Source organism: Eurytemora carolleeae, unplaced genomic scaffold, assembly GCF_000591075.1.
Source record: "Eurytemora carolleeae unplaced genomic scaffold, Eaff_2.0 scaffold754, whole genome shotgun sequence".
Taxonomy (NCBI): Eukaryota; Metazoa; Arthropoda; class Copepoda; order Calanoida; family Temoridae; genus Eurytemora; species Eurytemora carolleeae.
The window spans coordinates 1-17,106 of NW_019396640.1; the positions used below are offsets into that span (position 1 = coordinate 1).

The window sequence follows — 17,106 nt, forward strand, 5'->3', positions numbered from 1 at the left end:
ATTGTTTAATCTCTGGATAAATGGGATTGAAAAAAATTCAAGAATTTTACTAAGATATAATTTATTTTTTACACTGCAGTAATATAAATGCAATCTATACCGTCGCATCATTGAAAAAATTAGGTAAAAATAATATTTGGCCATTGAGAATTATTTTCTTTAACTTTTCTCGCAGTGAAAATAAAATCCCTCCGGTGATCTCCAGCAGAATCGAAATCTTACTACAAACTTCTTTGAGTCCAATCTCTTAGATTATTGTGTTTATTGGTAAAAGTTTAGTTCTTTAGCTAACATTGCGTGGTATATATATTTGCACGTATTTGTACAAACTCTCAGCCCCGGGTTCAGGAACATTTTAAAAATTTGCTAATATTGTATGAACGCCCTTTTGACTAGTATTTGCTCGCCTGTAGAAAATTTCTAACGTGTCTCTAGGTTTCTTTAAAATCTAATTTAAAAATTAAGCAGTATTGAGATATCTACTTTACACTGTATCCCAGTATCACAGTATAGATCACTGAAGGTCATTTTCAACCATTTAGAGATTTATTTAGACATTCTATTAAATAAAGCAAATGATTTTCAAAAACAAAATTGTGAAATTTTTTTCCAACAATTGTGTATATTATTGCTTTATTAGTTGTGAATGTTCATTGTTAAAAAAGCATAAAGCAAAAAATAAGAATGATTGGAGGATTTAAAATGGGATTAAATAAATGAATTTTAATATAAAAAGGGTATATACCATAATTCATTCATAAAATATGATAAAAAATACAATATAAATTGTGTTTAAGGAGGAGTTATCTAAAAATCTCCAAAAATACTAGCCATGAGAATATATTTCCCCAATTGTAGATTTTTATTAATGAAAAACCAATTTAGAAAAAGTAGGCTTATATAATATATATATAGAAACAGAACGACCATATTGCTTGTATGTATAAAAGTCTCTCGTTCAAAAATATATTTTATTTATGTCAGAAGAATTCTGACTAAGGCTATAATAATAGTTTCCCCTGGTAGCTTTACGTCTCGATAACATTTTGCCTAGATTATATTTTGTCTATATAGACTTTTCTTAGATAACAATAGTTTGCCTAAATAACATTTAGGGTTGTTAATCGTTTTAGAAAACGATCGTTTTTGAAAAAAAAAATTATGTTAATGCTCGTTAACGAAACGACAAACTTTATAAAAACGGTAGTTTTTGGAAAAACGATCGGTTTTGAAAAAAAATGCACCTTTATTGAATGTCGTCTTACATAAAAATTAAACATTAAACTCGTGAAAATAAAAACTTCTGAAATACAAACTCCATAATATCAAATTTTAAAAACGCAGCAAATTATATCAAAAATCAAGACGACATTCAAGTCGTCCTGCATACTGTCATGTTTCGTGGGACACCCTGTAGTACAATAATTATATTAAAAATAAAATTTCTGACAATCTTATCTTGTTTTTTTAACTTGAACATTTTGAGAAAATAAGAAAACTTTAGAATTGTTCTACAAAAAAATAATATCATGGCTAAAATTATCCCTCTATCTTGGCAAAATCTTTGCAAACTGTGTGTACGCAAAATAATTTCTATTAATAAACACTTCTTAGATGTATTGATTGTTTAAACATTAGATTAATTAGATACAAATTTTAAGTCTTTGACCGTCGAAGGAAGAGGTGTCAACGCATCAGTTTTAGGTAACAATATCATATTTTCAACTTTCATACTAGCCAACCATTCTAAATGTCAAAATTTATTTAATTTAGAGAAAGATATTGGAACGGTGAATGGAGTTATACATATTATAGACAGGAAAACAGAATTATCATAAAATTAAAACTATGAATTAGTTTTTCATCAAAAGTACATTTTACCGTAAATACGTTGAAAGTGTACCTTACTTAATAAAAAAGAATAATTCTTTTAATAAGAATACTTGGTGTTCCGTTTCAGTCAATTGGAGATAAGATGGCTGCAGACCCTGGAATGAGGTAATTACATTGTTTAATCTCTGGATAAATGGGATTGAAAAAAATTCAAGAATTTTACTAAGGTATAATTTATTTTTTACACTGCAGTAATATAAATGCAATCTATCCGTCGCATCATTGAAAAAATTAGGTAAAAATAATATTTGGCCATTGAGAATTATTTTCTTTAACTTTTCTCGCGCACTAAGTACTAGAATACTGTTTCATGGTTCATCAAGCTAGGACAGAAAGATTAAGAAAATCGGGTTTATCATTCTATACTACTTGAAGAGTATAAAAAACATAATGTGAATTTGTTAATTAGCAATGTGACAAATTAAACAAATGTATACGTTCTTCTTTACATATCTCTAGACATAATAATTAGCTTCAACTACAAGCAAATAGATAAAAAAAAAACCCAGCTTAACTTGAAAACCTCAAAATCTAATTGAGACATCACGTTATATAGATAGATACTTAGATAATTATTTGTTTAATTGTTTTTCAATTGAAAAATCCTTGAAAAAAAAATCCTTAAAAAAATTATCATATATTGTGCATATATGATAATTTTTTTAAGAAAAAAATTATATGACCTTTAAAATACAGTTGCAATTTTCTTTAAACCTCCCAATAATCTTACTTGTTTCATTTGAATTTCATAAATAACCTGGCTTAGAATGAAGGGAATGCAGTAAAAAAGAAGATTTTTTGATTGAAATACAACTTTACAAGAATCGATGAGCAGTTAGTGAACTTTACTGTGGATACTGGATATGCCAATACAATCTAACACTTAAAATACATCGAAAATAATACTTTGAGAAGTTTGTTTTATGCAGATTACTGCATAACATTTTTATTTCAATATCTTTCTTTGTCTAAGGCTTTGAATAATTCGATAATTCGATAATTCTGGAATTCTCACTAATTCTTAACCAATTATAAAATCGATTTATTCCAAAAATTCGCAGAGTTTTGTTTTATAGCTCCTTAATTCGTAGAGACACGTAGTTTTAGAGAGAAATATAGTCCAGGGGTTGGGTACAACAAAAAGTCATAATTTTCATTAGCCCCGCAATATGACATAATTTTACGCCGATTACATATTTTGTTGCACATTTTTGTCTGCATTTTTCGTGCAAAATACGTTGCCATGTGCCAACATTTTTCTGCGTAAACTACGAGCAAATTTACGAAAAATTTGATGAACAAAATTGATTTTACATTTCATGCTATTTCAAGTTTTTATTTCATTGAATTATCTATAACTTCTTTTATTTAGTCATTCTTGGAGTTTGGCAGTAGCTACACGTCTTTCTAGTTTACTTTTAAGAAACTCACCTGGGGCCAGGTAAACACAACGCATACTATTGGGGGGGGGGGCAACATAAAAATGGTTCGATACCTTTAAATTATTTGAAAACATACCACTTGTGTGAATAAAATACAATTTTCATTAAGGATAACTATGATGGTTCCAACTAATGCTGCTTGGGAAAAGGTTAAGAGAGATTTTACGCAGGTATAATTATTGCCTTGTCTTTTTTTCGGCTTGTTCAAAAAGATAGAAACAACTGAACCAAATTGAGCACAATTTATTTCTATTGGTTAAGGAATTAAGATATGGCCTAAAAAGTATTGTCCTTGGAAACTTTCTCAATAAAAAATGCAAAACTAACATTTTTCAGCGTCGTTTAACATTAGCAATTAATGGTTTAGTAAAGTGCCAATTAATTTACAAAATTGCATTAGGATTATAATATCCTAAAAAATCTTAAGTTTTATATTAGTGTAGATATAAGAATTTGATATTTTAGGCATTTCGAAGCTTAACAGACATAAACACACCCGACTTCGTAAGTATTTGTTTGATAAAAATAAAATATGTTGTTAACTCTATTCCTATTTTTCGCCCCTTACTTAAGTCTAAAAGCTGAGCTTTTATACTTACTGTATGAGCCCCCTAAGGCAGTAGGTATAAAAACTGAGCTTTTATACCTACTGTATGAGCCTTCAGGCAGTAGGTATAAAAACTTTGTAAAGAAAGGTATTGAGCTTTTGTCACAAACTCTGATTTTCTTATCCCTATATCTTTGCATTTGAATGTCGGTGACCTTAGATATTTCAAACTATGAATCATTTTAGATCAAATAATGATATTTTGAAATATCAAAGGTTTGCACCATCAGGTTGAAAAGATATGGCGATTGTAAAATCATAATTTGTGGCAAAAACTCAGTTCCTTTTGAACAATCATTTGCACTGCAGACTGCAGAGTGCAGACGCCACGATTTGACCTCCTGGAAATAATTTCTTAAGTCCACATCAAATTGTCATCAATAACCCTATTTATTAAAAAGGTTTGCTGGTTGAATTTGGGACTTGTTGTACAGCAAACCTAGATTTTAAATTGTTATGTCTCAAATCAAGTCTCCAAATTTTTTTTTTGTGTCCGAGGACTGAATAGTGAATAAGCATTTCTTGAAGAGATCTGTTTGATGATAATGAAATGAAATTTATCTAACCACGCATATCTGAATAATAAAACTTAAAATTTGAAACTTACGAAAAATTTAAAATTCGGAATTTAGCCACAGTTAAACCCAGAATTTTGGAGTCATCAAAAGAATTATAAAATGGCGTCTTTTTTAATGGGTTTTAACTTTTATACATAGATCTTAGTAATTGTAAAAATAAATAAATATCCATGAAATATGCGGAAACAGTTTTAAAGAGCTCCATATAATTATTCAATTAGAAAAAACTAAATATCTGCAGCATTCCATTATTAGTATAATTGACTTAGAATACAACATTTTATACATTCTTTTCGTTGTCTCCGATGTTTTGGGTTAAACTGTAGTTAAAAAAGAATTAATATACAATATCACATGCAAACTCTTTTTTATAGGCAACAAGAATTCTACAAAGGCACTTGATTATATCAGATAGAGACTTCACAATAGAACAGTTAGTGGAAAGAAGTCTAAGAAATCCAACAACTACAGTTCCAACGGAGGTTGATAATTAAATCTTAACAGTGCAAGGGTTTTATGAGGAATATGATTAAAACGTAAAATTACTAAACAAAGCCATTTTTGAAATTCGTAAAATGGTTTTATACACAAAAATTACATTTTTATCAGAAATTGTAACTGAATCTCTCATTCTAAGCTAAATTGGAACAAAAATATGAAAACATTTTAATTTGAAAAGTTTTGTATTTGATGTGGTTTGGTTGGATAGATTTGATTTGATTTGTATTTTTGGTTGTGGGATAAAATTGATGAAATTGTAACTGTTCAAAAAATGTGATTTAGGCTTCTATTGTTAATGTTTTCTGTTTTCTCGTTATTCTCCGGAACAAAATTTACCCGCTCAACATAGAAAACCAGCTGTTATGGCTGTAAACTTTAATAGTTTTATCATTGCTGGAAATCGTACGATAAATATTACAGGGTGGAGAGCTGACCATAACAGGAGTAGGAGAATTTCAGTTTAACGCATACAAAGATTGGTATGTCTCATGGGACAAAATAAAGGTAATATATATATATATATCATGCTAATGAAACTGTTTAATGATTAAAAGTAAAATAATTACAAATTCAGTCAACTGAAAAAAATGTTTGAAAGTTTTAATATTGATTATTTAAAACAAAAGATTATTGAAATTCCTTCAGGATGTAATGATAATCCCGACAGCAGCGTGGCCCAAGGATTTATCATTGAATCCCAAATACATTCCTATATAAAAAGCTGTTTTTTATTGCGTAACAATTTTAAATGAATCCAGCTTATCTAAAATAGTTTTCATGCACTATAATGCAGGTTCATGATGAGTTAGAAATGTATCATTAACTCTCAGAAAAATTTTAATTAAAGGAAATTTAAACCCAGGGATTCTTCACCCTAAAAGGATTTGAGTCTAAGCCCCAAACTTAGATTTTCTTGTCCCTATATCTTTGCAACCTAATGCCGTAGACCTTATATATTTCAAACTGAGATTTCTGGTAGATCAAATAATCTAAGTTTTGAAATATCAAAGGTTTGCACCATCAAGTTGCTAAGATATTGGGGTTAGACAATTTGAGTTTGAGACAAAGACTCAATTCCTTTATTATTGAATTTCTAGGTTGTTTATATTTCAATTGTTTCTAACTTTCTGAAAGTAAATAATACATTATTAATTGAATTATATTGTTTCAGGGAAAGGTTGTAAGACCAAATATAGAGTGTATAAACGGTTATATTCACCTCGTGGACACAGTTATGATGGATGAGCGTCAAATATTTGAATTTCCCATGACTAGCGGAAACAGCCGGCCGGTCAGTTTGTGGCCAGTTTTTCTCTTATTCTTTGCATTCTCGATGCTATTCTCCCATTCCATTGACGTAATGTCAAGTTAAATTATCACTTTTTATGATCAAAGATCGAAAATACTCATGGATAAAACAGAAGTTCAGAAATTATGATCAAAAACTAAAATAGAAAAGATAATTAATATAGTATAAAACATGTGTAAATAAATAAATATGCAAAATGAAAATATACTGCAAATTACGTTGTTTTCTGTTTAGAACAAGAAAAGATCTTTTTAAATATTCCTGGTTTCATCCACTGTAAATTGAATTCCCATCCAGTTTTCAAAGTGCCTTCATTTTTTTAAGCTCAGAAAGTCTGACAATAATGGTTTTTACTCATTTGACATGTTGAATATATTGTGAGAACCAGAAAACTCTGGAATAGGAAGGCGACCCTAAGACTCAAGTCATGGTTTTAAAAAGTGCCATAAACATGAGACATAGCAAATGACCAGAGTAACAGACCCATTTTATTTGAAAACTGATTTAAACAACTACAAGTAAGATATTTGCTTATTAACAACATCAAGTTCACTTAATTTTCACTTTAATGTCGTCTTCCTATTCAATAGTTTTATGGTTTTCACTGTAAAAATGTTGAAAATTAAAGGTAAGGAATCACGGTTTTGAAATTTGAATTTGAATCGGTTTAAGATGAATTATATGTTTCTGTGTACCACTTTTAAAACATTGTTTATAATTGTTAACTGAATATCTTATAAAGGAAAACTGCAGACTTTTATATTTTACCCTAATATCCTTAGATTTGTACAAACGATTTATGTTCATCACGAATAACGAAATATCCTGCAAAACTTCTGCAAACACAAATCAGAACTGGTATTACAACGATGCCATTTAGTTTGTGCTGCTTTGGACTAGTAATCTCTGTTTTTTTGTATTTATGTCCGATCATAACACTTGAACCCCTGGACCGAATTGCCTTAAATTTTATTTGGGTAACTTAGGAGAGCCACGGAAATGTTCTTAGCTTGGTTTTGAGATTCTAAGTTGAATGGGTCGACATTTAATAGTAAAGAATATCTAAAATCGTAATTTAAGACCAGGTGCGGTTAAACAGCGGGAGTAACTATGAGTGCACTGGGCAACGCTGGGTTCCCAAGCTAGTATCTTTATAAATAAAGTTGTAATCTCTTTTCGGATGTTTGGATGTCCGATCATTTGCTGAATGTATACCATAAAATCACTATACAAATAACTTTGTAAGTAAATCTGAAAGTCGTCTTTGTTATACAGGTGTCGATTCCTTTAGCGTTTGGTTGGTGATATAAGCAAATAATCAACAATGATCAATTTCATAATATTTTTTATCCTTACACTTGTTAAACTAGACTTCTTAGAAATTTTGTAATTCCACAAACATTAAATTAGGTTTATATTTTATAATTATAGTTACATTTAATACTGGGAATATAAGTAATATTAGTTTTCAAAACAAATGATTTTAATGAGAGATTTACAAGCCATATTTTCTTTGCAGAGATATTACAGTGAAACCCTTAATAACGAATAAATCGAAAGAATTCATCAAATGTCGTATTCTTCACTTTCTGATAATGGAATGTTGCAGATATTTAGTTTTTAATAAAATGATTATATGGAACTCTTTACAACTGTTCCCGCATATTCATGGATATTTATTTATTTTCGCAAATGCTGAAATTTAGGTGATATAGTATAAAACTCATTGAAAAATTGTCAAGACGACATTTGATAATATCTTCCGATGTATTCGTTATTAAGGGTTTCACTGTATAATTTTGATGTTGATGTCGATATTGATGTTTTTTAGAGAAGTATTTAGAATTGACAAAGCTATGTTATCTGTACAAGATAAAATGTAGGAAGACTTTTAAAAAAGAAAATTTATGATTAATTCTTCATTGAGTGTTGTCTTGCCAAATATTGCAAGAACTTATAGGATGATAAACCAATATGTAACAATTATAAAACACAACTTTGATGCAATGCATGGAAGGTCGGGATATAAAAACAGAAGTAAAGCAAGTGAAAAACAAGAATTCCAAAGCCGTCACTTGAGCCTTGCTTCTAGTGATCATTCCAGGAATTGACCATGAACCAGCATGTTTGTAATGGGCATTCTAGCTGTTTAGATCCAGTGATGCAGGATTTCATTTTTATGATATTTTATCAAAGAAAAGTGTATTTGTCCTTTTTGAGTCTATTAATTATCGGTAACGGTTCTTTAATCTTTGTGTCCTTTTTGTTTTTATTTATTTTATTTAAAATCACTTCTTTATCAATTAAATCGATGTCGAATGAAGATTATTAATAGCCAGTTGTAAAAAGAGGAGCCAAGCAGAAAAGCAATTTTTAGATTTTGATTTTTTTCTTACTCTAACTGAAAGGCCCACTCCATGAAATTGAAAGGTAAGCTTGATTTGGAATCCACAACTATCAACAGATTGGTTTATACGTACTTATTCATGAATCACGAAATATACAGAATGTCTCAAAAAAACGGGGAATAAGGGTCTACAGATTCGTTATAAAACTTCAGGAGCCTACAGTGAAACCCTTAATAACGAATACATCGACAGAGTTCATCAAATGTCGTATTCTTCACTTTGTGAGAATGGAATGTTGCAGATATTTAGTTTTTTTAATTAAATGATTATATGGAACTCTTTAAAACTGTTCCCGCATATTCATGGCTATTTATCTATTTTCACATATTTACGTAAAATAGTATAAAACTCATTAAAAAATTGTCAAGACGACATTTGATAATATCTTCCGATGTATTCGTTATTAAGGGTTTCACTGTATAATTTTGATGTTGATGTCGATATTGATGTAAATACTAATGATAAATATTTCTAGGTTCGCTCAGCTAATTAAAGATAAAGGGGGGCTTTTCGGCGAAACTATTCTTGAAAGCAAGGTTAGTATCAAAGAAACCTGAAAACCAGTCAGGAATCATGTTTGCAGCTTTCACTAGTTTTCTTTAGTTTAGTGAAAACCATGCAGTTCAGAAACAATTTTCCTATTAGTTGATAAAGAATGCGAAATGAACATCCTCCAATTTTTTTTCGAATGCAGAAAAACAATATACAAGACAATATACAAACATGCTGCAACTTGTAAGTCATGTACTAACATATTTAGCACATTGTGTAAATCCCGTAATTAAAATTGTTTAAATAGTTTGTTAGTCATTTTCTAAACTTCGCTCCTTCTTATTTGAAATTAGATAAAATTAGTGAATGTTCATTGTAATCACTATGCTCATAATTTGAATTGAAAATGACTAATATCTCTAAATAAAATCTATAATTTTAAATAAACAATCCAAAATATTTGTAGGATGGAACCCTCTTAGCTCCCTCAAATGAAGCTTTTAGGTATGTATAAAACTTATTGTTTGCTAAGAATAACAGAATTAAAGATAAAGTTTTAGATAAATATTTTTAATTTGTTTTTGATATTGTTCTCTTAGAAATGTTGACATGAACAAGATGAATTATATCCTCGCTCATCAAGCATTGAGGGAAGAATTTTTTGGACTTCATTTTACCAGGAAACTTAGAGATACTTTTTCTTTTGACATATCTTTCCATTAAAAAGAATTTTTAAACATTTTGATTGAATAAAGTAATGATTTGTATCTCTATTCGCCAGAGAACGAATAAGCTCCAACGAAATTAAACTGCAGAGGTAAAATATCAGAGACACATTTTGAAACAGGAAATAGCCCTCTAAATCCTAATATTTTTGAAACAGAAAATAGCCCTTTATATCCTAATATTTTGAAACAGGAAATAGCCCTCCATATCCTAATATTTTGAAACAGGAAATAGCCCTCTATATCCTAATATTTTGAAACAGGAAATAGCCCTCTATATCCTAATATTTTGAAACAGTAAATAGCCCTCTATATCCTAATATTTTTAAACAGAAAATAGCCCTCTATATCCTAATATTTTGAAACAGTAAATAACCCTCTATATCCTAATATTTTGAAACAGGAAATAGCCCTCTCTATCCTAATATTTTGAAACAGGAAATAGCCCTCCATATCCTAATATTTTGAAACAGTAAATAGCCCTCTATATCCTAATATTTTGAAACAGTAAATAGCCCTCTGTATCCTAATATTTTGAAGCAGGAAATAGCCCTCTATATCCTAATATTTTGAAACAGGAAATAGCCCTCTATATCCTAATATCGAATCGGCCCGTCTTACTCTTACCACGCGACCTTAGGGCTTTACTGACGGCCTTTATTTAACATTGACGATCTTTAAAGTGCAAAGTAACACAGATGACGATGACATGAAGGACCCTCCAACCACAGTAAGTATAAAATGCCCGTTTTTCAACTTTGAACTGTGTATCCTTCAGGAAGAGGGTAGTGCGGATAACATTTTTATCATGCTTTCATTGTTAAATAAAATGCAGTACAATTATATATGTATGACTTTTTTCCTGTATAAAACCGTACCGTAACTTTAGATGACAATTCATGACTTTATTTCCTTCAAACCAATTCAATACATGCTATGACTTTTTTCCTGTGCCTAAATAAACTTTTGCACAGAGTTTTGGACTGTTACAGACAAAACCAAAACCAAAAATGCGTATAAAATTATTTTTAAACTGAAAAAAATAAGCTTTAAATTATTCATTTTCTGTTTTATTTTATTTTCTTAAAGAGGAACCAATTTGTCCATGTGTCCAATTTCATAATGTTCAATTTGCAATCCCCTAAACCTCTTACCTTTCTTGCAAAAATAATGTAAAAAGTAATTATCCATAATTCTCATTATAATTTATAATTAACCAGATTACACGACCAAATACAACACATCTATTTTCAGAAATATTTAAGGTCCTTTGGATATGAAATACAAAACCATCAAAAAAAGACAAAATTCATAAATTTTATATTTTATGTTAAAAGTTAGAGTTATTCTTTAAAAAATGTAAAACTTAACCCCTGAATGGGTATTAAATGCAACAAATGGCGGTTAGATGGCAGTCAAAAACCTTTTGTAGGAGAGTAGGCAGGTCTGTGCAATCCCAGACAAAAATAGCACAATCGGCATAGATATAAACGGAAAATGTTCATGCCAGAGATTTTACAGGTGTTTACATCCTTTATAGTAGTAAAAATAATTTTATTCTTTATCCTTATTTCTGGAGTTAAAAAGGAAACATTAAAAAGCGAGTATTTGTTTTGATGCAAATAGCTTCTCAATAGCTCGTAAGGAAAAAAAACTAGAATTCCAAAGTACCATATAACCCCTGCAGGAAAGAATGAAGCATGTAAAATGTATGTAAAGTGTAAACGTCCAAATGGGCTAAAAGCATATTTGAGAAATACTAATGTAAAGGTAAAAAGTCGTTGTCATTAGTAAAACACTGTAAGAGCGTGATAAGACGGGCCTAATCGATTCCATCTTTTATATTTATCATATACATAAATCAAAGAAACTAGAAAGTTCCTTTATAAAGTTCATTAACGCTACTTGACATATGTTCCTTGGTTATAGGGCTGGGCAAAGTTTCGTAAACAAAACAGAGGTCTTCGAAAATTAACGGTTAATTTTTAAATCGTTTACGAAACGGAAGCAATTAAAAAAACTAATATGTTGAAAACGAAACAAAACGAATTTTTTAAACAGTAAATTTCTGATTAAAATTTCATTAAACTTCTTTAAAATTAAATTACGTGTTTTGAAGTTTTTAAATGTCGTCTTTTGTGTTCGCAACTGTCAAAAATTTTATAAACCGTCGTTGTCATTTTCATGAAATCCCTAACGGTTGTTAAAAATTTTCCGGTAACACCATTAATAAAAATTGGGATCGTTAACTACAGTTCAGTAACTTTAATAAAAAACGAAAGATGTCGTTAACAAAATGAAAGTTCCGTTCTAACCTTCAACATTAATGGCTACCGGAAATTTTTCTTTTTTACAGATGGAACTAACCTATAACGAAACGAAAGTTGGAACGTGCCCAGCCCTACTTGGTTATAATAGTCATTGTACAATGTATTTACATTACACAACAAACATTTTCTCAGAAGCCAGGATAGAATGTACTCTGTACCTGCTTCTTGGGCTACAAATAGACTATGGTTTCACTATTCGAAGCCTTTACAGGTATGATGTCGAAAAATAAACTTCGAAAAATAAAACTCGGATGAATTTGAGCAACGTCGCTAAACTACCAACAATCGGTTTAAATTTGAACCACCATAATTCAAAGTTAAAGATTCAGGAAGGATTTGAATCGGTGATTCAAATTTGAACCGGTGGTAGGAAGTTCAAATTCATTTAATTCTATCCATTAATTTTTTATTTCCACTTTTTCCGTCTTTATTATAATGAAACTTTCTGTACTTTCTTTACACAAGAGAGGTGTTTCTTCTTCTCAATGCAACAATGAATGAAATATCAAGAAATGAAATGAAAGTAAAAAGATTTCTTTTAAATCATTTTTTCTCATAGATAATATCCTTAAACTAGTTCTTTATATTTCTAACAATTCTGCAATCTCTTGAGTCACGGAAGTTCGTAGTAAGATTTTGACTCCACTGGAGACCACCGGAGGGAATTCATTTTCACTGGAGGGGTTTGAAAAAATGCTTTTTACAATTTAAANGTTTTTGCGTAATATGCGCAAAACCAGAAGTATTGGTTTTTTATTTCAACGATTTGAAAATTAACGGTTTTTGCCGTTTGTTTCTGGACTCTTTTGTTAATTTTCGAAAAATGCCGTTTCGTTAACGGAACTTTTCCCAGCCCTACTCGAATGCATATGATTGAAATATCAAAGGGTCTCACATGAGATATATAGACAACCCTGAGTTATCAAATTTATATACAACCTCAACTATAAACTTTGAAGTTGACCATTTATTTGGATTGGTATAAAATAAAAATACTTTTAAAATGTCTGATGCAAGTGCTACAATTCAGAAAGTACCGGAAAACACCTTTTACGTTATTTTCGACGGATTTCCTTCATAGAATTTGATTAGAATTTAATTTACAAATAGCCAAATCATTTTATCAAACGAAAATAAAAGCGATTAGTTCAGGTAGATTCGCAGAACATGAAATTTCTCACGAAGATCTCAGTTAAAAAAGATAGAATTTTTGTTCTCATCAAATTCCACCACCCTTTTCCCCTGGCATTTCAAATGTCTTCATTTGGTACAGGGACACCATAGGCCCGTTGATTCTATTCAAAACCCATACTTTCAAAGAGAGAAACCACTTATTTGGCTATTTGGTCAATAAATGCACTGGAACCATTCAATTACTTTCATTTAAAACATCTTTCAGATGAAAAAAAAACACATCGAAAATCTACCCACCCAGTTGTCAGTATGACCTAAAATACAATATAACTAAACCCCCTCCCATAAACGCTTCTTTTTCACTTACATTGGTCCTTATGCATTGACGTTTGTATGATCATTCATCATTGTCCACCTGATATATACATTTTACATAGCTGCACAATATACATTCAACACATGAAAACATGCAGTGTACATAAAGAAATCTACATATACACACTTGCACATTGCTGAGATCTAGCTTAACAGACTAAGAAGGTTTAACGTTAAAGTGTTTTGAATTGCGTAAGAAAATGAATAATTTAGATAAGCCTTTGATGGTTGTAGCGAGGTCATTATATGATTATGTGATGGAAGAAGGGTCGGATCCAAATAACCGACTATACAGGTAATTCTATTTTATTTCAACAATTATGGGAAATATTTTGTAGTATTTTAGAGTTGTTTTGGGTTTAAAGGGAGTGACTGGCAATGTATAGTAGTTGAACTAAGATTGCAGAATTATTGAGAAATGTTTTAGGACTCATTTTAGACGTTTTTACGGTACATATTTTTACAGCAAGAGCGCAAATTCAATATTTAAAATCTTCATTGATTGTCCATTTTGGAGGGATGATTTTGAGGATCGGTTTTATGACAATTTTTCAAAAATGACGCAGAAAAATGTAACAACATTTAACTAATTAGTTGTTTAGGAACATAAATTTTATAAGAAATTTGACAATAAATCAATGTTGGAATCAATTGTTTCTTTTTATACTTCTAAAATCAGGTTGACAAATAAACACAGCAATGTATATCAAAAATCAAGACGACATTCAAGTCCTCTTGCATACTGTCATGTTTCGTGGGACACCCTGTATATTAGCTATACAAGATAAAATGTGGAAATACTTTTAAAAAAAGGAAATTTATGATTAATTCTTTATTGAGTGTTGTCTTGCAAACTATTGCAAGAACTTATAGGATGATAAACCAACATGTAACAACTATAAAACACAACTTTGGTATAATGGAAGGTCGGGATATAAAAACAGAAGTAAAGCAAGTGAAAACAAGAATTCCAAAGCGGTCACTTGACCCTTGCTTCTAGTGATCATTCCAGGAATTGACCATGAACCAGCATGTTTGTAATGGGCATTCTAGCTGTTTAGATCCAGTGATGCAGGATTTCATTTTTATGATATTTTATCAATGAAAAGTGTATTTGTACTTTTTGAGTCTATTAATTATCAGTAACGGTTCTTTAATCTTTGTGTCCTTTTTGTTTTCATTTATTTTATTTAAAATCACTTCTTTATCAATTAAATCGATGTCGAATGAAGATTATTAATAACCAGTTGTAAAAAAGGAGCCAAGCAGAAAAGCAATCTTTAGATTTTGATTTTTTTCTTGCTCTACCTGAAAGGCCCACTCCATGAAATTGAAAGGTAAGCTTGATTTGCAATCCACCACTTACAACAGATTGGTAAATACATACTTATTCATGAATCACGAAATATACAGAATGTCTCCAAAAAACGGGGAATAAGGGTCTACAGATTCGTTATAAAACTTTAAGAGCCTATTAAATTGTAAATTTTGGATCTACAAGCCTAAAATTGGTCTCATTAAACCAGAAATTGTAAATAGATTTTAAAAATGGTCTTAGTCTTGAAAATTGGGTTACAAACGAGTCTTTAGACCCAATTATTCCCCGTTTTTTTTTTGGAGACACTATGTATATTCCGAAATTTAATTTTATAAGAAAATTCAGGAGGAAGTTGGCACTTGGGTATTAAATGGTCTTTAAAAAAACAACGATGACAAGAATGATTAAAATAAATATGTTTTGTATAATAAAGACGACTTTTCTATTCAAGTCTTGATTTTTTAAATTTACAAGTTATGAAGTAAACCAAGGGAAGCTGTATATTGACAGTATATCTTTTTTCCATGTTTACGTGTATCTGCATGCTGGTGAAAGCTTGTTTTAAGAGGTAAAAAAATTTACCTCTAAGTCGTCTTCATTGTATTGTTATATATACGACAAACCAGAAATTGTAAATAGGTTTTAAAAATGGTCTCAATCTTGAAAATTATTCCCCGTTTTTTTTGGAGACACCCTAGCTGTATATTCCGAAATTTAATTATATACAAGAAAATTCAGGAAGAAGCATGGCACTTGGGCATTAAATGGGCTTTAAAAAAACAACGATGACAAGAATGATTAAAATAAATTTGTTTTGTACAGTGGTTGGCGTTACTTTTAGTACAATAAAGACGACTTTTCTAATTAAGCCTTGATTTCTAACAAGCTTTTTTAAATTCACAAGTTATGAAGTAAACAAAGGGAAGCTGTATAATGACAGTTTATCTTTGTTTCCATGTTTATGTGTATCTGCATGCTGGTGAAAGCTTGGTATAAGAGTTTAAATTTTTTTACTCTAAGTCGTCTTCATTGTATTGGTATATACTACAACCACTGAATAATCTATACCTAATGATTTAAGAAAAAAATCAAATTTATAAAGAAATTAATGTTAAAGAAAAATGTTTTAAGCGAATCTTCCAGCATATTAATCTGAAGATTCAAGCACTAAAAAAGTTTGTTTTTATGAAATATTATTAACAAAAAAAAACATGTTTTTAAAACAAATCTTTTAGTGTATTATTTTAAAGGGTAAAAGTGTTTTGTATGGCCTTTCTGTAAATCAGGATTAATTGATCATCATAATAAATTCGCATTCAACATTTTTTATCTTAATAGCATACCATGTGATATTAAAATAATACAATACAGTTAAACCCTAAATATTAAATACATAGAAAGAATTTATTAAATGTCGTCTAGTAGTAACAATTTTTCAATGGGTTTCATACTGTTTTACGTAATTCTAAGTATTTGCGAAATATAGCCATAGCCATGAATATGCGGGAACAGTTTTAAAGAGCTTTGTATAATCATTTAATTAAAAAACTAAATATCTGCAACATTCCATTATTAGAAAGTGAAGAATACGACATTTGATAAGTTCTTTGGATGTATTTAATAATTGGGGTTTAACTGTATAAAAGAAAGGTATATGCCGGAACTTTTAAGAATAAGTATTCTAAACCTTCTTATTCTTCATGCTAACTTCTTTAGACAACTTTAGGGTTTATTCAAAAATGTTTAGACTGAAGAAAAACCTTAAGATCATCATCGTATGTCAAGTGTCTAAGCAAGATCTGTATTCAACTATCGTTTCCAACTACTGTGTTTATAAATAAGTCTAATGTTGTACAGTAATAAAATATGCCTAACACATTTTTATCTTTTATCATTACAAACAATGATCACAACTAAGGTTAGGATCGATAAGTTGATATTATAATATGCCTAACACATTTTTATCTTTTATCATTAGAAACAATGATCACAAC

General features: G+C 29.9%; 1 protein-coding gene and 1 long non-coding RNA gene across 2 annotated transcripts; both read left to right on the top strand.

Moving 5' to 3' along the window:
- Positions 1-1,661: 1,661 nt before the first annotated feature.
- LOC111706741 (fasciclin-1) lies at positions 1,662-6,559 on the top strand (the record flags this gene model as incomplete). The annotated part of the gene is given in 9 exon segments (XM_023479665.1): positions 1,662-1,704; positions 1,774-1,819; positions 1,939-1,998; positions 3,266-3,334; positions 3,445-3,505; positions 3,801-3,839; positions 4,895-5,002; positions 5,442-5,525; positions 6,193-6,559. Coding segments are annotated over 9 exon segments (711 nt in total), but the record flags the coding sequence as incomplete, so codon positions are not given.
- A 2,652-nt stretch (positions 6,560-9,211) lies between these two features.
- Positions 9,212-9,915, top strand: LOC111706743 (uncharacterized). The gene is made up of 3 exons (XR_002766300.1): positions 9,212-9,274; positions 9,697-9,734; positions 9,830-9,915. It is a non-coding gene; the product is annotated as an uncharacterized LOC111706743 (long non-coding RNA).
- The last annotated feature ends 7,191 nt before the right edge of the window (positions 9,916-17,106 follow it).